The following is a 26,107-nucleotide window of genomic DNA, read 5'->3' on the forward strand; positions in this document are numbered from 1 at the left end:
AACTACTTAACTACTGTTAAATCTTTTTCTTCAAAAGACTCATGAAGGATTTCTTATACGTGTTTCCACAGTTTTTAACTTTAAAATGAATTTGAATTAATACAAATGTTCAAAATTACTGTAAAAAATCGTTTGCTGATTTTAGAAACGCTTACTTTATCTAATATTGATTTATTGATTTTTAATAAATCAATTTAATAATCAATATGGCTCAGGGCCATTTCCAATGTCTTTGAGGCGTATGAATTTTCAAGGGACCACGAAGGCATCACGAGGATCAAGCTGGAGCAGAGTTGAAAAAAAAAAAAAAAAAAAAAAACTCGCTGCAGCCGAAGAAACATTGTGAGCGAAAAGTTGACCAAACTATGGGACTTTAGTTAACAGTAAATCTGCACCAGGGGTTTGTTTAGTGACAGTCCAACTGCTGGCCAACTTTTGTTTAGGATTTGTCGACGTGTCGGCGCCTCAGTTGGGGGGAGTTCTGCTTTCAGTCGGATGGAAGTGAGTGAGACGGATCAGTTTTATAGATAGGCCAGCACGACAAGCCCCTCCGGACGACTTTAACTGTCTCTGTAGTTCGATGTCCACAGTTAACTGTGCTGAGGAGCTGGACTTCAGGCTGATTTTTGAGGGAGATATTACACAGACAACAGGTACGTATCATTTTCAGTAATGGTTAGTTAGCAAGAACTGCGTCAAGCTAGAAAGAGTTTGGCGCTGCTAAACCGGAAGTCAATTGTTGACCTCAATATAACAAAAGCATTAAGTTTTAAAAGTTCAAAGCTTCCGGAGGAAAATATCTGTAGCTTGAACAGTCTTATTTGTGTGGTTTTTTTTATAATTGACTTTTTGCTTTAGCCAGAATAACTTCTTATGTATCTATTGTGATGCTTTCAAAATAAATGTTATTCTGTTGCTGCTGGAGTTAAATATGTTGCTCAATATGTTGCTCAACACAAGCTCAGCGTTTTACGTTGAAAATTGTAACCGGAAGTGTTAATTCCTTGCTTTGTTGAATATGACAATTCCTGTTTGTCGGCTGTCAAATTAAAGAGAAAATATAAAATTTTAGGTCGAAAAATGGATTAAATGACCTGCTAGTTAAACCTGTGTCAACAGCAAACTTGTTTTCACCAACGGAAACGGCATTATTAACATAAATTAACCAGTTTTGTCATTAATCTACGGACGGTTGATTTATGTACAAGTTGGTTATTTAGTTAAATGCATTTATCAGCTATCTAATCACTTATGGTGGAGTACTATACCTAAACATTACGTCATAAGGTTTGGGACATGTTCCCATCAAACCCAGTTTTCCCAAACCTCTGCTCGGTAGTCACTTGGTAATAGTTTACGAGCTTTATTGCCCTGGTGAATAGTTGAACTTTCTTAAGCAGTAATCTCCAGTAGTAGCCACATATCAAGTGTACATATATACTAACAAACAGCTGCGTGTACATAAATAGTCAGATTTAATATATAATTAGATTGTTAGATACTCCACCCAAAGCTGACTGTTAGTTGCAGTTGTATGACTGTGTGCATAAACTTCACTTGGTTCAATGTAGTTACGAGATATTCCAGCTAAAGCTCACAGTTATCTGTTTCTGCCTCTTTTTCAGTAGAGTGAATGTAAAATATTTTTTTTTTTTTTCTGAATACATAATAGATCAAATTATTATTAATCTTAATTAGCTGTTATAAAATGCTAATCGACTGGAAAGAACATTTAACAACTGGGAGAGATGGATGTATTGCTAGATAGATGGGTTAGTTAGTACAGCAAAACCTTGTCTAGCAGCAGCCATATATCAAATGTACATCTGTGTATGTATGTATGTGTGTATATATATATATATATATATATATATATATATATATATATATATATATATATATATATAATGTATATACACACACACACACACACACACAAAACAGTATATTAATACATAAATGCAATTATCAGATACTAAAATCTTACTTGGTTATATGCAGTTATCTGCTGCTTTGCCTGAACTTGATTTGGTTCAGTGTAGTTATCAAATACTCCACCTATACCTTACTTAACTAAACTCAGTTATCCGATGAACCACCTAAACTTGAATTGTTTTGACGTAGTCATCACTTGGATTGGGTCAGTATTTTGCCAATACTATATGTGTGTACTTGTGCTCAGTATTTATTACAATGTTACAATATTACAGAACCAATACCAAAGTGAAAAAGCTCCAGCTGTCAGATTTGATGCAGAGAAATTAATCTTTGGGATTAACACATTATTTTTTCTTAATGCATTGACACATAAAAAAGTGCGTGGAGTAAACATGGACCAGACTCAAGGTCCCAATACAGCTACCTTCCTAAAGTAGTCCACCTAAGTATTTCTTCTTGACAGATTTTCTTTTTTAAGTTTTTTCTTAGTTTTGATCATGTCAGTTGCATTAAATGTGCACAACCAGGAATGTAAAAAAGTCATCTCCTCCCAGTGGTAATTTTACTCACATTCACACCAGTTACAAGGCAGTCATCAAGATCAAATACATATAAAGGTAGCAATAAATGAGTAAGTAAGTCACTAAAATCAGATGCAATAGACTTAAGGCACTACAAAACAATTTCAGAACATTTCCAGTTCTTCTTTCCTGTCTCTCTCAGAAGTGGCTGCAATACACAGCTTGATGGTATGAGCGACAAGCCATTTTTTCAGCCTCTGAGTGTGGCACCCCAGTGAGAGGAGTCTGGAGCTCACAGAGCTTTTTTTTGGCAGGAAACGACTGGGGTGGCTCTGATTGGACAGAATCACCTTTCAAGCACAGTAAAACCATTAAGCCCACTTTCTGTAGGAGCTGGTTTAGCCTCTGATTTGTCCTTTTTCTCAGCCCCCTCTAAACAGACAACAGTGTAGAAGAGGACAGTGGAAACGGTGAACTGATGAAACATGTATAGTAACTCAGAGCAGGGTCTACCCTGCGTTATCGGTCCTGGTAAACCCCCCTGACTGTTTACTTGATTATTTTCTCGGGTTCAGAATTAAAATCGGACCTGAAGATGAACAGTGTTTGCTATGTGCAGTTATAACTAACTTAAATTGAAATAGTTATTACAACCATTACTAGTATATTCCTTTTTTATTGAACTTTTTCTTCTATTTGAATTTTTTTTCCTTTCCCTGAACAACATATTTATTTACTTCATTCTACTTTATGAACTTATTACTTATGTCATATAAAAAATCTGTACATGTCATTACTCATATTATAACAAAAGAAGCGTATTTAGGTCATGTAGGTCATGCTTTGTCAGTGGTGAACCAAATCAACCAAAAACAATTTATTCTCCTTTTGATGAAAACATTTTTTTCCAGCCATACAATTAAACGATAGCTGCAGGATGATTTATTTCACATTTGCATTAGTTTCAGATCGATACCAGCCGATACTAAACCTCTGATGTCGGTATATGAAGTGAAAAAATTAGATTGTGCAAATCAGATACTCCGCCAAACTACTCTGGGTTAAATGCAGTTATCCCTTACTACACCTACTTTCTTCTTTTCAATATATTGAATAGATTTTTATTCATAGATCAAATGATTATAAATCATAATACAACATTTTCATCAAAGCGCTATCTGAGAAAAAACATTAAACATTTGAGATGGGTGAATGCATAAATGAATAGATAGACGTGCTAGTACATGTGTAGTCTGCTTGTTTTTCAGCTTCGGCACAGACAGAGCGTGACAACCATGTTGTTTGTTAGCAGGTTTTACTTCCTGGTTTTCTAAACGCTCTGTTGCACCCAGCTGGTGGAGGGTATCACTTCCACCCCTTCCTCTCCCCTTATTTTTGACTTAAAGTTGAGTGGGGGAGGGAGGGCAACTGTTGCATCACTTACATAGGGTCATTTGTAAAGAAGCAAAACCAGATCACAGTTAATGCCTTCACACCTTTTTTTTTCTTTGCACACTCAGGCATACTTGTTTGTAAAAGGAAAAAGAGCATCATTATTTATAGTAGTAATAAGGTTGGCTTGCAGCTGTGTGATTGAATTCGATGAACTGTTGTAGATTATATCTCACCATAATAAGTACAGTACATGTAAAATGACAAAGCAGCGCTTTAGTTGGTGTGTATGGGCATGAGCAGAAGTTTGTAGACAAACATTTACTTTCAGTCACTCCAACACAGCATAAATGTGCTGCAGGTTCACTGTGTGAATTTCAGATATTAGGGATGTTGTTGTACTAGAACCATCAGTGACTGTGATGTTGAAAAATTAAATATTAATATTGTGTTAGACTGATGTACTCATGAATAAGTGATTTTCTTTCCAGTGGCATTGTCACAATGGCAGATGTCAGATGTACTTTGTGGATTGGTCATTTAGCAATTCATCTGGTGGTCCTTTTATCGTCCATGACAGTTTGTCGATTGACAAATGAGGGCCCTGTTTTTAATAGTCTATATGATAACTGGTTGCTGCTCAGCGATGGGTTCCAGCTATACATTTTCTGACACTTAAACAGGGTGGGGTCATGAAGGGTAGCTGCCTAAGCTGGAAAGTCCAGACATTTGGCAGCCCATCAAGAAGGGACCCAGGCCAGCCAAGAGATATAATCCGTCCTGCATGTCCGGGGTCTTCCTACCAGAGGGACATGACCAGGACACCTCTCGCTGAAGCTGGGAGGCATCCTGAGCAGATGCCCAAGGCACCTCATCTGATGCCCAAAGCACCTCATCTGGATCCTCTCAATGTGGAAAAGCAGCATCTTTACTCTGACCCCTTCCTGGATGGCCAAGCTCCTCACCCTATCTCTAAGGGAGAGCTCGGCCAAGCTGCTGAGGAAACTCATTTCAGACACTTGTATTCGTGATCTTGTTCTTTCCGTCACTACCCACAGCTTATGACCATAGTTGGGGTGGGAACATGGATCAGCCAGTAAAATTAAGATCCTTGTCTATGGCTCAGCTCCTTCTTCAGCACGTCAGACCAATGCAGAGTTTTATGGACCAAATTCTGTCCATAAAAGTTATGAACAGAACTGTGATAAAAGACAGTCTTGATGTAGTCCAACCCTCATTGGAAAAGTATCTCCTTTCTGTTGGCATTGCAGATTGAGCTCTGACACAGTTCATACAGGGACCGGACAGCTTGTATAAAGGGTTCACTGTCAATAGCACTGTCCACTTTAGTTTCTGCTATTTTCTTCACTTAAGGCAAACACTTCAGATAAGGAAGAACAAAGGTACCAGTCGTTGAGAAAACCATGATGATGGTATCATATTGTAGCGTGCTATTTTCAGCAATATAGACGTTTTGGGTTTATCTCTTCAAGAAGGTTATTCATGTTTTTACTCCTTAGTTTTCTTCACTGTGATTGGTCAATGAACTTGTTTCAGTATAAGTAATAGAGGACCTAGGGTATGGATTGTGCTGGAAAGCCATATAAAGCAATCTGCTATATTTTATTTATTTAAAAGAAATAAAAAAAAAACTTCTGGATGGTTAAGCACCTGACACATGTACAAATTAAGTACTTTAATGAATTAAACAGTCTTTCTTTATACATGGATAAAGTAAGGTAAGAGGGTACAAATTGCATTCATGCAGAAAATGGTATATTGTAATTATGTATTTAATTAAGGGTATGTAGATGTCTGCTAAGACCTGCAGAAAATTTACATGTCTTATTTGTTATTGTTTGTACGCGGTGATGTGACTACTCTGTGAAAGCTGAATTGAGACTGGTTTTGTTAGTCCTGATTTACGGACACCCATTATATGAAGCTTCCACCCGGGGTTGATCATATTACTAGTTTGTTGATTGAGCTGAACTAAGACAACACTACATGACGATGGGTGTTAAGACCCCTGTTTTATAAGCGGCTGCTTTTAAAGGGTGTTCCACTGAAAGTTAGCAGCTGTTTTCAGGTTGCACATGTGTAATTGTGAAAATAAAAATTGAAATTGGATTGTAGATTAAGAGTGTCAACTAAGATATTTTTTAATCAGTGAAATGTGATTAGTTTTCCAGTATGATACCTGAGAAAGGTCACTGATAAGTTGGGTGGTTCTGCCTGGAAACATCTCTATTAAAACATCCAGAAAACTGCTCAGGTTTTTTTTTTAGCCTCTGATGTAGCAATGTCCTACCTTCCTATCTCCACCTTCAGTTTCTCAGCTTGTCCTCCCTCTCCAACCACAGCTACACCAGATCACCAGATGAACACACACCTGCAATCATCACCATCCCTTTAAAGCCAGCTCATTCCTCCATGGCAGTCACCAGTCTGTTGCCAAACTGTTTCCTGATTCCCTTCTGGACCTTGTTGACTAATAAAAAAAATGTTCGGATTAGTTGAACCATTAGCGGTGTGAGTTCTTCCTCACTTCCTCACTAGACATTACAAATGCTAAGGACATCTTTACTAATTCCTCAGTCTGATAAAGCTCTCTCTGCAAAGCTCTCAGTTAACCAGTCAATCGACGTCTCTATTCTCAATAGTTATCACTGTCTGTAGGTAGTAATCGAAAGAGTAAGATCACAAATGCAAACAGCCAAACTGAGTCTCCTCCGCAGGGTGGCTGGACTTTCCCTTAGGGATAAGGTGAGAATTTCTGTTATCCAGGAGGAGGTCAGGGTAAACCTGCTGTTCCTCCACCTGATTAGGTTGGATCAGACATCTGGTTAGGAAAGCAACTGGACACTGCCTGGTGAGGTTTTCTTGGTACTTTTCACCAAGAGGAGACCCAGAGAAAGACCAGGACACATTGGCCTGAGAGTGCCTCTGGATTACTTTGCAGCGCTGGAAAAAGTGGTCAGGAGAGGGAAGTCTGCTATCCTTTTCACTAAAAGTAGTGTGGTTTTCTTCTAGAAGGAGACAATTGTTTACATTTTCTGCTGTTTTTTTTAGATGATATTACTTTAACACAATAATACATCTTCTTTTAGACATTTCTGTTGTAATCTCATATGTTTTGGCTTTCTTTTGGGACTAAGGTTGTTTATATACTCTTTGTAATTACAAAAATATACTTTATTTTGTATATGTCATTTCAGACAGGACAGAGAAAAAAGGGCTAAAAGCTGCATAGAATAAGATAGTACATATGTTTGTTCACAATGTTGAAGTCGTTACCTGTAGTGCAGTCATTGTTGCACCTGGGGCTACTGGATCCATTTCAAACGTGTTCATCTCTGGAATAATTTGAACCACTGATGACCAGCATCCTTCATAACTGCGCTCTGTCCATCTTTACCACTAGATGTCTCTCATTCTTACATACTGGTTCTTTGAAGTAACTGCACTGTTAACCCGGTAAAGCAAATATCCCACTACTTTAAAGCAAAGATGTCCATTTCATGACCTTCTTATGTACCTTCTGCCAATAAACAAGAATAACCTTATCCAAACTATTAACTCTAAATACGTAATACTCCAATAATTACAGCAGTGTAAAGAGCTCAGAGCTTTTGCTCTCTTTGAGATAAAATGATCCAGAAATACAGCAGCGGGTAAAAAAAATCAATGTGTAGAGAAATTAAGTGAATTCATTAAGCCTATACGTTTGTAGTAATTTTGTTTTTTTTAATTCATCACCAGTCGGTTAAGAGCAATTAATTCTTCTTTTGATTGATCAATGATCATTTGCTTTGCTTTGCTGATGAGTGCTCTGTTTTTCTCTTTTGATTCTTCTCATGCAACTCATAGCTCCAGATCTGGATGTGACACCTTCTTCCTCAACACAGGCTTTGGCTGAGCAGCTCTTAAACCCGGAGTTGCAGAGTCACCCTCTATCTTTACCCCCTACAGACACCTACCAGCATGCTGCCTATGGGTCTCAGGAACCCTACTGCAGCCCTCAGGGGAACCCCAGGTCCTTTGATTGCCCCAGCATTCAGATCACCTCCATTACTCATAACAATCATGTAGAGCCTGGCAGTAGTCAGGACCTTCTAGGAGTAGGTGGTGCAGATGGGGGTTACCCTGAGGCCCTCTGGTCCAGAGATCAGCTCTACCTTCCTCTGGACCCTTGCTATCGGGAAACAGCCCTTTGTCCTAGTCCTTGCAGCAGCCTGTCCTCCAGGAGCTGGATGTCAGACCTCTCCTCCTGTGAGTCCTTCTCCCATGTTTATGATGATGTGGATGGAGAGCTCCGTGATGCTGCTCTCCATGCGCTGGGATCCCCGGGCTGTGGCGGAGGGGCGTTTGGAGTAGAGCTATGGCAACAGAAGTACCAGCATCCTTCAGCCTTCAGCCCATCGTTGTCACCCCATCAGTCACCTTCCCATTCTCCTCGCACCAGTGTCACAGACGAGACCTGGCTAAATCGCCGGCCCACCTCCAGGTATGTTGATTGCGATCAAAATCATTTCTAGTGGGGTATGATACAGTTGGGAAGATGCACAAGTTCTGCAACTGGAACAAGGCAGGCTCTTTTCCTGACTGGCTGGAGTTGAAAATGTGGTAAAGAATCCAACATAGTTGTTCCAAGCAGGTTTTCAGAACTTTGGGTTCACACCATCTTGACCTGCAGCCTTGTTCCAGTTAGTCTCTCCAGTTGCTTCGTCACCTGACTGCAGGACACAGGCTTGAGGTGGAGGCAGTGGAGGTCTCAGTAGCCATATTTACCTGCACCAAATCTCTTCATTAAGTGTATATAGTTCCAATTAGACCGGTGCTGCTGTGCCGATCATGACGTGCGTTTATATGCATCTCATGTTTGAGAGTGCTGAATCTGTGGATTTATTGTTGTTATATTCTAAATGATAAATCCTTTAAAATCTTAAGCACTGTATTTATATCAAACATTGATTAGGTCGGTTTTAGTCTCAGCCTGTTTTCCAATACACACAACTTTTTTTTTATTTTACATAAACTTTATTAAGTAAAGCGAACAGTGCAATACAGGCTGATGTAACGGGTATGTGCAGTTAGGATAAATGTTACCTGACGTTTGGAATATGAGTTTTCATGCATGCTGATCAGAACAACAATCTGCATAACCCACCCCTCTCAATCGTAATTAAATTAATCCGAAATGGGTGTGACTGGGTCAGAGTCTTATAACTGGTATGTTTACATAAAGCATTTTTATGTTGATCGAGCTTTTGATCCAAATTCTCTTGTTCATGTAAACATGGCTAGTGTGCTTTTGTTACTCTCATCTCTTTTCCTGTGTGTTTTAGTTTGGTCCAACCTCATATACTGGTTAAGATTCAGGTCCAAACATGTTTATTGATGACCTATGAAGTCAATTATATCAATTATACTTCAATATGGTTTGACTTAAAATTAATACATATGTTTATATAAATTGTCTTTTGTTATGCACATTTTACACTCAAATATTTAATTTTCTGAACTCAGATGTTCTGACATCTTAACAGTAGTTTTATAGCTGACATTTTTGTTATTGAGCGTAAATTAGAACTAATTTATTAGAGTCTAATAAAAGAAAATTTCTAGAAAAACTTAAAATTGAAAAACTTGTCTTAGTTTATTTTTATAATTCCCCATGCATTCATTTGCACCTGGTTTATTTTCTTATTTCTTTTGCACAACTGCCACTAAAACTGCTGGATTTTTACTCCTGATGTACATTGTGCTTATATTTATTCATACCCTTTTATTAAAGAAGGAAAAAAACAACTGCCGAAGCTGAAATTGACTAATGTAATAAGAAATAAAAATTGTATCAAAATCATGACATTATTTTCTAATTCTGGTTTAATAGAAATATTTTTTTTAAAAAGCAAACAAATAAGATAATTTATTACATATTACATCACTCATAAACTAACATTTTGTTGAACAACCCTTTAATGTTCCGCTACAGTCAGCTGTTTTCTGTTCCTCTCAGTCAGACTTCTGCACCTGTTGACAAGTATTTTGTCCCACTGTTCAACAGAAAAGTGCTCTAATTTGTCCAGGGCCAATTTGTTTGTTTGTTTTTTTTTTCTTTCTTCAACTCAATTAAATGAAAAAAACAGTATATTGTATTAAGAAATTATATTTTTGAAAATTTTTACTTATTGTTCCTTTTTTAAGTCTCCAGTTATTTGAGTGACTGTTGTAAATTCAGCCTTTTCTTTAACGAAAGGGGATGAATACATATGGGCACAACTGTATCTTGTAACAAAAGAAAATAATCTTGTGCACACCAACAAGATTAAAAACAAAACTTTAAATTACAGGAAGTCTTTGTGTGTCTTGTGTTTCTATCACAACTAAGATAATATTTTCTCCACAATAATTATGAACTTAGTTTACAAAACTTGACAACTTTGTCTTCCTTTCCTGCTCACCGTGATATCCTATTTTAGGCCATCATCCAGGCCAACCTCTCCCTTTGGAAAGAGACGCCACTCCAGCTCCGACCCTCATGCCTGCTCACCCTCTCCTCATCACTCCCCAAGTCCTACTCCGGGCACCTCCCCTCTGGGCAGCATGACAGATGAAACCTGGGTGGGAAGCCCTGCTGGTATCCTTGGAAACCTCCTCACTTCTGGTTACCAAGACGTTGATGTCCCATCCAAGACCAGGAGGACATCAGGAACCCAGCTTGGTCTCTTAGCCTGTCAAGGAGAACCGGGCCAGGATTCTCCCAGAGAGGAGGTTCGAGAACAAGATGGCCTGGCCGATCTCTTTCTTCAGGTGCCTTCTCACTTCAGCTGGAGCAAACCTAAACCTGGAAACCCTCCATTATTCAGGTTGGCATTAACAATCAGCGTAGATTTACTAAAACTTGGGAAACTTTCCTCATTAAGGAAAAGTCAGGCATGTAATTTAATGGACAGTTCTGAGATCTACTGACCCAAACACACACACACACACACCCAGGCTCAGTTATCACAGCTTTTTATCTGTCACCCTCTTCAGTTGTGAAAAGCTAAAACAATATCAAACTTTACTGTTTAAAAGTTTGGGGTTTTTTTGGCTGTTGATTCAATTCAACTTTATTTATATAGCATCAAATCACAGCAATGCCATCTCAAGACGCTTTACAGACAGAGGGGAAAACATAATGAAGGCCAATTCATAATAGCCTATAAAAGGAAACCAACAGATTGAGTTGAGTCCAACTCAATCTCCCAACCTGAGCAAGCACACTGGCAACAGTGGGAAGGAAAAAACTCCCTTTTAACAGGAAGGAAACCTCCGGCAGAACCCGGCTGAGGACAGGCAGCCATCTGCCTCTGCTGTGTGGGGGGAAGAGGACCAAAAGACAACAGACAACAGGAACTGCTACTCCCGGCCAGGGAGACCTGCTGAGACAGGAGACATACATGTTAATGATGCAACACTGTTAGGGGGGGGGGGGGGGGGGTAAAAGAAAGAGATAAAGAGAAAAAGAAAGAAGCTCAGTGTATCAGGAAATGTCCCTCAGCAGTCTAAACCTATAGCAGCATAACTAAGGGATGCTAACCAACCCTAGTTATAGGACTTATCAAAAAGATAAGTCTTCAGCCTAGTCTTCAAGGTGGGGAGGGTGTCTGCTTCCCTAACACTAACTGGGAGCTTATTCCATAAGAGAGGGGCCTGATAACCAAAGGCTCTGCCTCCTGCTCGGCTCTTTGAGACTCTAGGAACCACAAGTAAGCCTGCAGTCTGCGAACGAAGTACTCTACTTGGTATATAAGGAACTATGAGGTCTTTGATATATAGTGGTGCCTGGTTGTGGAGGGCTTTATATGTAAGGAGAAGGATTTTAAATTCTATTCTAGATTCAACAGGCAGCCAATGAAGAGAGGCTAAAACTGGAGAAATATGATCTCTCCTGCTGGTTCTGGTCAGGACTCTGGCTGCAGAATTCTGGATCAGCTGAAGGCTTTTCAGGGCATATTTAGGACAGCCCAGTAATAGAGAATTACAGTAATCTAGTCTTGAAGTAACAAAAGCTTGAACCAGTTTTTCTGCATCACTCTGAGACAGAATGTCCCTAATTTTGGCTATATTACGTAAATGAAAGAAGGCTGTTTTAGTAACCTGCTTAATATGTGGGCCAAAGGACAGGTCCGAGTCAAATATTACTCCAAGGTTTCTCACTGTAGCACTGGAAGCTAAAGTAATGCCATCCTGGTTCATTACAAAACCGGAAAATTTAGCTCTGAGTTTTTCAGATCCAACGAGAATTACTTCAGTCTTATCTGAGTTTAAGAGGAGAAAATTTCTAGACATCCAAGTCTTTATGTAGACAATTTTGTAGCCTATTGGGCTGATTTGTTACATCTGGTTTAAAGGATAAGTATAATTGAGTATCATCTGCATAACAATGAAAGTTTATTCCATGCTGTCTAATAATTTTGCCTAAAGGGAGCATATATAGCGTGAAGAGTATTGGTCCAAGTACAGAACCTTGAGGAACTCCATGACTTACTGTAGTTTGTGAGGAGGACTTGTCAATTACATGAACGAACTGAAGTCTATCAGATAAATATGATTTAAACCACCTTAACGCTGTACCTGTAATTCCAATCACCTGTTCTAATCTTTGTAACAGAATGTTATGATCGACTGTATCAAATGCAGCACTAAGATCAAGCAAGATAAGTACGGACAGAAATCCTTTGTCTGAGGCCATAAGAAGGTCATTAGCAACTTTCACCAATGCCGTCTCAGTGCTATTATGAGCTCTAAATTCTGACTGAAACTCTTCGCATAAATTATTTCTGCTTAGGTGGGCATGTAGCTGAGCTGAAACTATTTTCTCCAGAATTTTGGACATTTTGTTTTTATTTTGTTTTTATTTAAAATTCTGCCAACATTGTAATATCCATTCAAAGGATACATTGAGTATTTTTTATTAAATTTATTTTCATGTCATATAATAATGATGTATCTCCATCTCAGGACCACCTCCCCCCCTCCATTGGACTGGCTTCTGCCCAGTCAGTATGACAACACTGAGCTAAAGCTGGAGGTCCAGCCCAAGTCCTACCACAGGGCTCATTACGAGACAGAAGGCAGTAGAGGATCCATCAAGGCAGCTACTGGGGGACATCCTATCATCAGGGTAGGTCCCCGTGTTACTTTTTCATTTACTGTTGTCTTAAATGTAGTTTTGTATATCCTTCCCATATCCTCTGGGTAGGGCCGGTGGCTGTTCATCTTAAGCTTGGGTCCTCTTTTAGAGTCCTGGGAGCTTCAGGGTCCTACACAGCAGGGATCCTCAATCCTGGTCCTCAAAGCCCAGTGTACTGCAGGTTTTCCTAGTGTCCCTGCTGGAACACACCAGACTCAGACAAGCTCTGCATATGTCCGCTAAATACACATTGATTTGAATCAGGAGTGTTGCAGCTGGGACGCTTGGAAAACCTGCAGGACACCGGTCCTCAAGGACCTGGATCCCTGCTACACAGTATCTTAGCTGTTCCTAGGACTGCTCTCTTCTGGATGGAGATGTCTGATGTTTCTCCAGTTATCTGTTAGAGCCACTTCTCCAGTGTAATGGACATGCCCCCATTGATCCTATGACTGCAGGTGTTGCCTTCACATTCCAGCCCATCTCCAGTTCTTCATGAGGCCTTGTTATTTCTCCAGTGTGTTGTTCCTTTTTCCTGATATATCCATTGTTGGGGATGGTTATCGATCACTGGCTTTCTTCTACAGCTTATCCATGATCACTATGTCCGGTTGGTTGGTCACCATTATTTTGTCTGTCTGAATCTGGAAGTTCCACAGGATCTTAGCCCTTTCATTCTCCCTCACGTTGGGAGGTGTTTCCTATTGAGACTTAAGGATGTCCAATCCATATGCTGCACAGATTTTTCTGTACACAATGCCAGCTACTTGGTTAGGGCATTCCCTGTATTCTTTGCCTGCCAGTATCTTGCACCCTTCTATAAAGTGCTGGATTGTTTCAGGGGTTTCTTTGCACAGTCTGCACCTGGAGTCCTGCCTGTTCTGGTAGATCTGAGCCTCCATTTTGTTCTCCTCCAGGTTTCATTGCCTGAGACATTCATTAAATACTTTGTCCCTTAGGGCCATATACCTGATGTCTTTATGGAGCTTGGACATTTAATCTTGGATAGTGGCTCTGGTGCTCACTAGTCCTCGGCTTTCGTCTTTGCACTAAGCTTGTAATCGCTGGACACTAGACTTGTGGTGGAACCTCCATGCATTTTGTAAAGCTTCCATGTTTTAACATCCATGGTCTGAGCTTCCTCCTTTGGCCAGCTTATTATCCCAACAGGGTATATGACCACTGACAGGGTATAGCTGTTAGTTGCATGGATCTTTTTCTTGCCATTAAACCGACTTCTAAGTACTTGCCTTACTTGTTGCAAATATTTACCTGTGGCAGCTTTTATTATAGCATCTTCTTGGTTGCCATTTGCTTGTAGTATGCCAAGATACTTGTAGCTCTCCTCGGCATCTGTTATTTTTCCCTCTGGGAGTGGAGTGCCCTCTGTACAGACCACCTTCTCTCTTTTTGTTATCACTCGGCCACACTCCAGTCTGCTGACATTCCAATGTCCCTGCTGTAGATCCTGGTGATGTGAATCCGTGAGTCAATGTCTTTCTGTCCATCAGGAGGTGAATGATGGTGGCCCCATTCATGAGTCAGTATCCATATTCACGCTTGTTGATTAGCTGGCTGAGGGGATTCAGGCCTATGCAGAACAGCAGTATGGACAGAGAATCTCCTTGGTATATGGTACATTTGATGGAGACTTGTGCAATTTGCTCAATGTTGGGCTCCAGGGTGGTCTGTCCAGAGTTGGTCAACTGTGACCAACTTTATGTTTGTTACCAATGCAGGAGATGAACAAAACTGTTCATCGGTCTGTGCATCTATGTTCTGCATTGAGCATAAGTGGGTCTTGAAAATTGCTGGAAATGTTTATCAAAAGTTTAATTTCTGTCTGCAGTTGAAGGGATACAGCGAGCAGCCGATCAGCCTGCTGTTGTTCATTGGCACAGCGGACGACAGATACCTCCGTCCTCATTCCTTCTACCAAGTCCACCGAGTGACAGGAAAGACGGTCACGACAGTTTGCCAAGAGAAGATCATGGGCAGCACCAAAGTCCTCGAGATGACTCTGCTACCAGAAAACAACATGTCTGCCAGGTATCACAGGCAACAATACTACATCTGGATCTGGTATTAAATTTAATTAAAGGAGAAGCTGGAACTATTAATGTACAAACAGCCCCACTTTCTGACCGTTAATAGAGGTATCCATTATAAACATCAGTATTTTACTAATTCTTGCGACTACTATACTCGTTCCTATTCCTATGAATACTTTACCAAATCCTAAAATGAGTTTACTTCTTGTTAGGACTACTATACTCATTCCTAAGACTATTTTTCTAATTCCTAGGACCACCTTATTTTTTTCTAGGACAACTATACTCATTCCGATTACTATTTTAGTTATTACTAGGATTACTACCGTATTTTCATGACCATAAGGCGCACCGTACTAAAAGGCGCAGTCTCAGTTATGTGTGCCCTTTCTGTATTTAACACATACATAAGGCGCACCTGACCATAGGGCGCGGGTTTTATGTACCGGTACAATCCACGCCCACACTCCCCCCTTTAACATTCTCAATGCACACAAGCATACAAGTATGCCTTTTTAAAAATAGAGCAGGAGCAAAACTGAGTTTGGTTGTGCTTTATTTAAGTATTGATTACAAAATACTAACATTTTTTAATCATCAATCAATCATCAATAGGCGCGGGCAGAGTAAAACACACGGATAAAACAAGCACACAAGTGTGCGTTTTTAAAAATAGACCAGGACCAAAACTGAGTTTGGTACTCGCATTTTTTTTTTACCGGTAATCGTCATCAGACAAACCCATCAAAGTCCTCATCCTCTGTTTTTGAATTGAACAGCTGCGCTAAATCTCCAGCAAACATGCGAGGTTCACTTTCTTCACTGTCAGAGTCACTTTCCGTGCCGTGCGGCTCCTCTAAAATGATGCCAGCTTTTGCGAAAGCGCGGACAACAGTGCCAGCAGACACGTTAGCCCAAGCGTCTGTCCTCCAACTCGGGCCACCTTGCCTTATGTCCACAGAAACTCAGCTGCGTCTTCTTTACCTGTCGGAGCTCGTTTTCCATCTTCCTCCACTTGCGAACCATCGATTCATTAATCTTAAATTCTCTCTCAGCTGCTCGATTTCCATGTTGCTTGGCCTTCAGTTTAAACTGTGCTTCATAAGCATGTCTTTTTGCCATTTTCAGGGTTGTTAGAAAAAGGTGTTCTGCATAACGCACATACCTTTTATATGCGATCAACGCCCACGCTTCACCCTTTAACGTTCTCATGGTGTTCTCTACTACGTCTGATTACAACAACAACAACACGCACACAAAGGGCGCACTGCACTATAGGGCGCGCCGCACATTTTGAAGAAAATCGAAGACTTTTATGTGCGCCTTATGGTCGTGAAAATACGGTATTCTTATTCCGAGGAAATTTGACTAATTCCTAGGACTACTATACTCATTAATAGGAATACTTTACTAATCTTAAAATTGTGATATTAATTTTTAGGTCTACATTACTAAATCCATGGACTATTTACTAATTCTTAGGACTACCTTGCTTTCTCCGGGGACTACATTATTTTTTCAGAGAATTATTTTAAGACTTTTATGTTAATACTACATTACTAAATCTTAGGAATATGTTAGTAATTCCTAGGACTATTTTACTAATTTGTAGTACTACTTAAAGGGATACCGTGTACCTTTGGGTCACTAGGGGCATTAAACTTCCAATAGGCCACACAACACACAAAATTAAACAGTCTCCATCCAAGTTTTGGACTCATGTTTGGGGACCACTTTGACCAGCTGATAGTGAAATTATTCGGGTTCAGGAATTGAGGAATTTTTAAAGGATTGTTAGCCTTCAAAGGATAGGTCCTGGCAGAGTTGTGCACCTATGAAATGTTTAGGGAGTCACATTGGCTTTGGTCTGTAGCCGACGAGCTTCAGCTAGCTCCATTTAGCTTCTACTTGACAGCAAAATAAACACAAAGAGGTATACTGCAACATTTTGCAGCTCATCAGGCACTTACTGTCATTGTTTTGAATAAACACTGGCTTGAAGATGTGAAAAAGTAAATCGCATTTTGGTACATTTGCGCAGCAGGCAAAGAACTAATTTAACACTCTGATAATACTGAGGCAATATATTTGGGTTGAAAGTCACACAGTATCCTTTTAACTAATTTCCAGGACTGCTTTGCAAATTTCTAGAACTCTTTCACTAATTCCTAGGACTACTTTACCAATCAATAAAATTTCTTTGCTATTCCCAAAACTATGTTACTAATTCCTAAGACTGTCTCAATTTAATAAGATTACTTGAACAACTTGAGGACTACTCGACTATTTTCTAGGACAGGGGTAGGCATGTTCGTTCCTAGAGAGCCACTGTTGCTACTTGTTAATTCCTGCGACTACTTTAATAATTCCTACATGAATTAGGCTTCTATCCTCAGGTTTTCATGAAAAATATTGTGTTTTTGTTTCAGAGGAGGTAACCATTTACATTTCCAGGTGCATTTACGATAGCACATATTTTGATTGTAACACTTTTGCTGTAATTTCATATTTTTCAGCTTTATTTTGAGATCAAGATTATTCATACAGCCATTGTAGTTGTGAAGAGAAACTTTGTCTATTTTGAGTTTATCATTTGAGACTGGAGGCAGAAAAAACAGGCCTCATCAAGTAGTGATAAGACAGCTGAATGTATGTACAAACTGTGACAGCATGTGTCTGCATCTGTTATCATTTTCTAATTGTATAATTATTATTATGTCATTTTTAAGTAGGATGCACTGGGATGAGTTGTAGCTCTGAAGAATAACAAAAAAAAACAATACTATTATTCTTAAATTGAAAATAATATTACATTTTAATTCAGAAGCTCCTTTCGGGTCACCTGGGGACCCAGTACTACTAAACGGAAACAAGCAGAGGAAATAAACAACAAATAAAATCCAGACCTGTAATTACAGGGCGTATGATATCTTGAACAGATTCATTTTAAGTTTGGATTTAAACAGAGGGAAAGGGTGACTGTTGAATATCTGGCAGGAGTGTATTCCACAAATGGTGAGCAGAGTGGCTAAATGATCTCCTCTCCATGGTACTGAGATCAGTGAGGTGGATGAAGAAGTTGTCAGAGTAATTGAAAATGACATGGTTTCCCTACATCATCAATGTTTCGGATGGCCTTGAATGTGTCCAGCAGGATTTTGAATTTTGTTCTTGGTTTAACCAGAAGCCAGTGTAATTTCTGTAAGACTACAGCGGTGTGATGAAAAGAAGCAGATTTAGTAACAATACGAGTGGCTGAATTTGGGACCACCCGAAGCTTTTGGGGGAATTTGCGAGGGAGAACATTACAGTGGTCAATGCAGAGGTGACGAAGCTGTGAACAAACATGGAGGTGCATAGACGGAAATATGCAGATGATAAGCGCATGAGATGATAATAAGTGATTAGGGCTGCTCGATTATGGAAAAAATTATGGTTATCTTTAGCGAACATTGAAATCACAATTATGTAACTCATTAGTCATTGTACCGATGCAGGACATTTACCTAGAATAAAACACAATTTAACATATTTCATATCATATAGTTTTCTTTGGTCTGGTTTGGTTTTTAATTAATATGGTTCTGTAAAATATATATGACATCTTTATGTCTACATATTACATAGACATTATAAATATCTGACTGGAAGCCAAGGTGAATCTACTAGCAGCAGCTTTGCACACATGCAGGTCATTTTCAGTTTGGGCACAGACCAGACAGTAATCTCCAGTAGACTTTAGTAGGGAGGGCTGGTGGCGTAAGGGACACATGTTACGCTGACAACAACCACGATACAACAGGCCTACACCGGCCCCTGTAAGGGGTTTGGAACAGGGGAGGGGCCCATGGCAGAAATACTGCTCATTGGTCAGAGTAGGCATCCACGTACGTATTGGTTCTCACCATACAATTGGCACGTAGGATGTGTACGCTGACAGAAGGTCCAATATTGACCCAGTCTCAGTATTCACACTCCCACCCTTGTGACCCTGAATTGCGCATTCATATAATTGGGTTTGAGTGTGTAATGTGTCCCAATTCTCAAGAGTGGACATTCGTTCTGCCCTCTTTTGCACCCTCAGTGCACACTTTGCTGAAATTTTGAACCGAAAATGGCGATGTTTGGCGATCAAGCTCCTATGCCTGTGGTGAAAACATGTTTTTTCAGGTGCATTCCAGCAGTCTGTAGCCCATAGCATTAAACATAGTGTTCAACCACAGTGATGAGATTCTGGTGTACAAGCAGCTTTCGGTGCCTCCACTTCTTTCTTTTCAAAAAAGTTGTATGTTGCACTTTAATCATCACTTTCTGTAGCAAAATGTCGCAGAAATGACATAACAGCGCAAGTTGATGGTATAACCATCATTGTCCCAATCTGCTGTTTTCCCAAGCTTGTAACCACACTGGAGTCCTTACATGCACCTATACCAAGTGCACACTTCAGAGAGGACCATAGGGTGGTAGTGTGGGTATTGGGACAGGCCAGTCTAGAGGGTCTGCTGCTAGTATTTGCACAAATGCACATTCAGAAGCAGCGGAAGCGCAGAGAATTTGAGATATATTATTTTAATTCAGCTCTATGAGCTCCTGATCAGTCGCCAAAAAATTTCTGGATCAGTACATCCAGTTTGTTTAAGTGTATGGTTCTGGTTCTGCTGAACTCCAAGGTGCTTGAATTCCTCCTCCACCTCCACCTCTTTCCTGAGACAGTGCTTTGTTTTATTTCCTGTCTTCCTGAAGTCAACAATAATTTCTTTTGTTTGGTTAAACAAGGTCAAGATTCAGAGTTGTATTGGAAGTTTGACGAGTACGGTGTGAAGAGAAATTGTGACAGTGCAGTCTCGTGTTTTGACCACCATCTTAGACAAACAGCCTTTTAGTTTTACAAACTTTGTGTTGGGGTTAAGTTCACATTATTTTCTTGTGATCATCTGACAACGTTTTCAGAGAGGGAAAAGAAGTTGCTGAAAGACGTCATCAGATGATCACAAGAAAATAATATGAACTTAACCCCATCACTTTGGTCTGTTAGTTAAGTAGTCATAAATCCAGGTGGTTTTAGAGGTATCCACCTGGAATTTATAGTTTCTCACATAACAGCTGAGCTGTATTAAAAGCACTTGACAAATCTAACAACATGATCCTCAAAGTGCTGCCTGAGAAGCAGATAGATGATGGTGTCTTCAAACCCAAGAACATTATGATAAGCAAACTGTCATTGGTCCTGAAAAGCACTTACCTTACAGGACCTGTGGCATGTAACGTTGGGACAACTGGCCTATATTCTTTCAGGAGAAATAACTGATTCTTTATGTATCACAACAAGGCAGATTGTTTTCCACAGCACAGGAAATATTGCCTGACTAAAGCTTAGGTAGAAGCGGTATCTGAAAGATGCTCTCAGTAAAACCTTTATTTTTAATTTTACACAAAAAATCTGTGAAATGGTTTGAAAGTTGTACATACTAATGATAAATTATGATGACTGTACATCTGTTCTCTTTTTCCCCAAAGCATCGACTGTGCAGGTATCCTGAAGCTACGTAATGCTGATATTGAGCTCAAGAAAGGCGAGACAGACATTGGGAGGAAGAACACCAGGGTTCGGGTCGTGTTCAGAGTCGCTGTCCCTCAGCCGGATGGCCGGATGCTTTGGCTGCAGACTCTTTCTGTTCCTGTTGAGTGTTGTGAGTGATTTTTGGCTTTTACTGCTCTACATTTCAGCGATATCTCAAAGCCAGATTTTACATAACATGCAAGAAAGATTTTCAGGGAATGTTAAATGTTTAAATGGTAGAGATTATTGTGGACTTCATAAGACCACGCAATGTTCTGTCCCCCACTCACAGCCCTAAGCAGCACTGTGTCCATAAACGATTTTCATCATTTATCCATACTTCTCTCACATATATTTGAAACTTCCCAAGGTCAGAAAACTTGGTGACCTTGGGAAGTTTTCCCAAGGTCACCAAGGACCTTGGGAAAACTTGGTGACAATGTCCAAGTTGTCCAGGACAATGAAGAGAATTGTCCTGGACAATTCTCTTCAATGGTTCTTGAGGAGAACCATTGAATCCTCCATAAAGTCATCTTTACCAGGAAAATAACAACAATGTCAGAGATTTTTGTTTTTTTACTGTTCCGGTCAAAGAGGAGGGAAGTCATGTAAACGGGTATTAAGTTTTTATTAGCTTCCCCTGAAAAAATAACAGTGAACTACTGAGGTTTATGAACTAGCAAAACCATTAATTAAAGTTGGATCCAGAAACACTCTGGGTCACCAGAAAAATGCCCAATATGCCAGTGGGCCTGTCTGGCCCCAGTTTATGGGCTTATATGTTACACTTTTGGCCAATATAACTGGGTCTATTTTCTTCCCGTACAATTCCCCCTTTTGGTAGTTTTCTAGCAGATATTCTATGAGCAGAAAATGACAAATGAGTATTTTCCTATTTCCTATGAAAATAGGAATAAAATAGGAATAGGAATAAAAATAGTTTTTAGTCTGTTGATATCAGAAAATGCCAAAGCTACTTACAGAAGAGAGCTGTAGGTTTCTGACGTGCTCAGCAGAGGCATGTTTGACAGCTCAGTGGAAAGCCTTGAAGGTTACAACGACTTGGTCACGACTGCGGAAATAAGTGTATATTTGTAGAAATGTGACATCGGACTGACTAATCGTTGCTCGAAAAACACCAATGATCCACAACATTGGTTCAAAGTTTCCTCGGACAGGTCACTGGGCCCCCCTCTGGTGCTGTGTGAGCTGGAAGGCTGCCAAAAGCAGGGACTGGTGTGATCCTTAACCGCTTAAGCTATTGAACAAGTTATTGTTGGACTCACCTTGACCCACAGCTTGAGCACTGGAACTAGTGTCCCTGAAGGGGGGCTGGACCCTCTTCCATTCTGGGGTTGCTGTCCGTGAAAATCACTGAGCAGGTGTGGGCACACACATTGCCCCATGACTTGGGACGTGGGATTTATCCCAGTGTACAAAAGGATGGGTTCTCTCTGTCTTCGGGTGGGCGGACAGGTCCTGACTGTTCTCTGTGCCTGTGCACCAAACAGCAGTTCAGGGTACCCACCCTTTTAGCAGTTCTTGGACAGTGTCATAGTGCACTTTTTCCAGGAACCCCCTTGTTATGCTGGAAGACTTCAGTGCTCCCGTGAGCAATGACAGTGAGACCTTCCTGTAGCTCTTGAGGAAACATGGACGGCCCCCAAAGTTGCTGCTGCAGTTCTATACATCGAGTCTGTCATGTGCTCCTCTATCACTGTGTATTTTTGAGCTGCCACATATAAAACTTTGATTTATTTATTACTTCCTGATTGTTTTTATTCTTTTAATTATTTTATTACTATTACTTCTTATTAAAAAAAAATACTTTTTTCTTGCTATTTCTACTACTGCTTTCACAAGCATGACATTTGCTAAAAATTTCTTGTATGTGTTCATACTTGGCAAATAAAGCTGATTCTGATTTAAATTCCCAGCCCAGCGATCAGGTCAGGAGCTTCCTCAGGTGGAGAGCTTCAGTCCATCTAGCTGCTCTGTGAACGGTGGAGAGGAGCTGCTTATCACTGGATCCAACATCTCTGCTCAGTCCAGAGTAGTTTTCACAGAGAAAGGGCCTGGTAACATCCATTTATGCTCATAAAGACATGTACATCACATTAAGTATGATTTTAAATATCATGTTTGTAAGTTTACATGTTTTTTGTCATCAGATGGAAGACCCCTGTGGGAATTGGATGCCACAGTTGTATCAGAAAAAAGTAATGAAGTAAGTTTTTTAAAAAAAAACATATTTACGGACTTGTGACACAATTAGTATGTAGTGATAGAATTAGAGATAATATTTCACATAAAAGCTTTGTTTTAAGAACTGTTTACTTCTTACATTTTTAGATTCATGCAGTTTTCAGTAAATTCAGCAAACTGTGGTGTAGAACTGGATATAAACTTTATTCTGCGACATGCTAATCAGGCTTAGTCAGTACAACATAAAGTCACCAGGTTAGGTTTTTCTAATATTAAAACTTGTGTGATGATATGGCACATTTAAGTGTGACAAATTTGCAAAATAGTAAGAATGAATGAATGAATTAATTCATTAATTAATAAAACTTAATTGTCCCACAAGAGGAAATTTGGGCCCTTCAGACACCCATCAGACATGTGAGCAGCGCCGTTTCTTATTACCAAAACACATTTGAGTTTTCCAGCACTCTCTATATTTGGTTTCCATGGCAATGGAAACGATTGGTTTTTGAGAGATTTTTTTGTCCTTCAAAATTATTTTGATGTCCCGGGGGAGGAACTCAGTGATTGGTCATCTTCTCTAGGTTGTACATGTTCACCAGAAGAAAGCCACACACACCATCACTGCTCAGTATAACTGAGTGTATGCTTGAATGATTTAATGGGGTTAAAGAAAGAAGGATGTGGAGTAAACATTTGGGGCGGCAAAGCAGCGAGCCAGTCAGGGAGATTCAGGGTGGTGCCATCTTGAATCTTCAGGAGACCAGTGTATGGAACCCCTAAAGTTATGCATGGTGTGAGCTGGGCAGGGAAGGAGCTTGGCATGTATCAGAGAGGTTATTGCTAATGTAGGAACAGCAGGCATGTGAGAATATGGATGCTGTGGTCTGGGATACAGAGTCTGGATGCAGTTGATGCAGCTTCAATTAGGAGAGAGTGGATTAATGTTTTTGTGCTATACCTGACAGTCAATGAAGTTGGTAGAAATATTAACTGAGCCAAAATTTTGTGGTAATTCTTCCTGTTTTGGTGGTGATGAGAGGATCTTGAGGAGAAGCAGCAGCTTCCAGTCTGAGACAGGAGTATTTAGCCAGAGGCTCGAAAGGGCTGAAAGATTTTCAAATTAAGAGATAAGAAAAAAAATATAATATGAGCTTGCAGAAATCTAACTTGGTTATCCAGCTGTTGCAGCAACTACAAACCAGAGAGCAGAGCACATTGTTATGGGAACATACACTACTCCCTGTTAATGCGGGATGAGTTGATTCTGTCCTAGAAATCCTATTTCAGAGGCCATCTAGACTTTTAAGATCTTTTTTGTACTTGATACTCATGAACAATTTGCACTTGGTGATAATCTTGTTTTATTGCTTGTTATTTGTTGATCTTTAGGGTGGGGATTTGTTTTTTCTCCTAGCTTTATGTTTTGAAATATTTTACCAAGGACAGTATCCTGTATCCACATAACTTCTCACCGGTAATGATGAATTAATGTTTGGTGGTCAAACAAAGAAATGGATACGGGTTTGGGTGTTTATTGTTCAGCTTTAAACTTCAGACATGATTTTAACCCTAAAATTGTGACAGTCTTTAAAAGGTATCCTTCTTTTACTTCCAACTTCCAAAGATTATTTTCTGCTTCCAGCTCTTTGACTTCCAGCTACTGACTTTTATCCTGCTGACATGTTCTGTGTTGCAGTCCAGTATCGTAGTGGAGGTTCCTCCCTACAATAAGAGGACATCAAATCCAGTCCAGGTCCAGTTCTATATCTCAAATGGAAAGAGAAGAAGAAGTCTGATGCAGAGCTTCACCTATCTGCCAGGAGTCAGATGTGACCATCCTTCTCCTGTTGGAGTCAAACAGGAGCACTGGGCTCCGGATCCCATCCCATTCAATGCCCCAGCGTACTGTCCTTCCTCCAATCGTTCACCCTCCCATGATGTAATGCTTGGGGCAGATGTGGCTTGTTATGATTCCCATGATCTCCCAGTGCATCCCAGTCTTCCTTCTCCAAACTCCTTTCGTCTCCACCATCCTCCTTCCACCTCGCTTCCCCTTCAAGCCTCCTTAACGTTTCCTCAGGGCTCCTCAGTCCCTCATCAGACCGTGACTCCTCTGCTGCCTCCTCAGACAGTTATCATCCCCACACAGATCACTGCAATTCCTCCACAGGCCTCCTCTGTTTCCCTTGAGACCTTGAACGCCCCTCGCCAGACCTGTTCTGCTGGACCCCTGAGGAAACCGTCCCACTTTCTAAGTTCCAGAAGTACCTTCAAAACCCCAGCTGACCCCCAGAAGGGCGGCCCAGAAGTGCTAAGCATCAAGCAAGAGCCAGAGGACCAGCTTAATCTGGGATGTTTGGGCCTCCAGGAAATCACACTGGATGATGGTAGGAAGCAAAAATCACAAATATTTTCCTAATCGCTCACCTGGTTTAACCTTGTTTAGCAGACTAGGAAGCAGCTACAGTTGTGCTCATATTTATTAATACCCTTTCATTAAAGAAGGAAAAAAACAGCTGCCTGTAAAATAAGCTGAAATTGACTGAAGTAATAACAAATAAAAAAAAATTAATGAAAATCATTACATTATTTTCTAATTCTGGTTTAATAGAAATATTTTTTTAAAAAGAAAACAAATAAGATAATTTATTACATATTACATCACTTATAAACTAATATTTGTGTTGAACAATCCTTTAATGTTTCCGCTACAGTCAGGTGTTTTCTGTTCCTCTCAGTCAGACTTCTGCACCTGTTGACAGGTATTTTGTCCCACTGTTCAACAGAAAAGTGCTCTAATTTGTCCAGGACCAATTTGTTTGTTTGGATTTTTTTTTCTTTCTTCATCTCAATTAAATGAAAAAAAAACCCATCATCTTATATTACTAAGTTATATTTTTTGCAAATTTTTATTTATTGTTCCTTTTTTAAGTCTCCAGTTATTGGAGTGAATGTTGTAAATTCAGCCTTTTCTTTAATGAAAGGGGATGAATACATTTGAGCACAACTGTATCTTAACAACTCCAGCATCCAAACACTTTTCAAACCCCAAGCAGTCATATGGGAAGGTAGCAGAAACATGGGAACAGAAATGTCTTCAGAGCTTCTTCTAATTTCTCCACTTAAATCAAACCATACAGACAAAAGCAGAGACTGTGCTGATTACAGAGATGTCTGGGCAAAAAATTCAAGACTGGAAATTGTTATTTGCATACATGGATAAACACATCCACTTACACAGATCCTTTTTATG

General features: G+C 39.9%; 1 protein-coding gene across 1 annotated transcript in view; it reads left to right on the top strand.

The window, feature by feature from the left end:
* The first annotated feature begins 306 nt into the window (after positions 1–306).
* The window catches only part of nfatc3b (nuclear factor of activated T cells 3b), a 31,865-nt gene continuing 6,064 nt past the window's right edge, over positions 307–26,107 (top strand). The window contains exons 1-9 of the mRNA XM_079256182.1: positions 307–653; positions 7,722–8,358; positions 10,337–10,723; positions 12,864–13,026; positions 14,885–15,084; positions 20,604–20,776; positions 22,584–22,724; positions 22,818–22,873; positions 24,551–25,241. Coding sequence (XP_079112308.1) covers positions 581–653; positions 7,722–8,358; positions 10,337–10,723; positions 12,864–13,026; positions 14,885–15,084; positions 20,604–20,776; positions 22,584–22,724; positions 22,818–22,873; positions 24,551–25,241 — 2,521 coding nt within the window. The 5' untranslated portion in view covers positions 307–580. The remainder of the gene's footprint in view (positions 654–7,721; positions 8,359–10,336; positions 10,724–12,863; positions 13,027–14,884; positions 15,085–20,603; positions 20,777–22,583; positions 22,725–22,817; positions 22,874–24,550; positions 25,242–26,107) is intronic.

Source organism: Telmatherina bonti (genome assembly GCF_933228915.1).
Source record: "Telmatherina bonti genome assembly, chromosome: 2".
Classification (NCBI taxonomy): Eukaryota; Metazoa; Chordata; class Actinopteri; order Atheriniformes; family Telmatherinidae; genus Telmatherina; species Telmatherina bonti.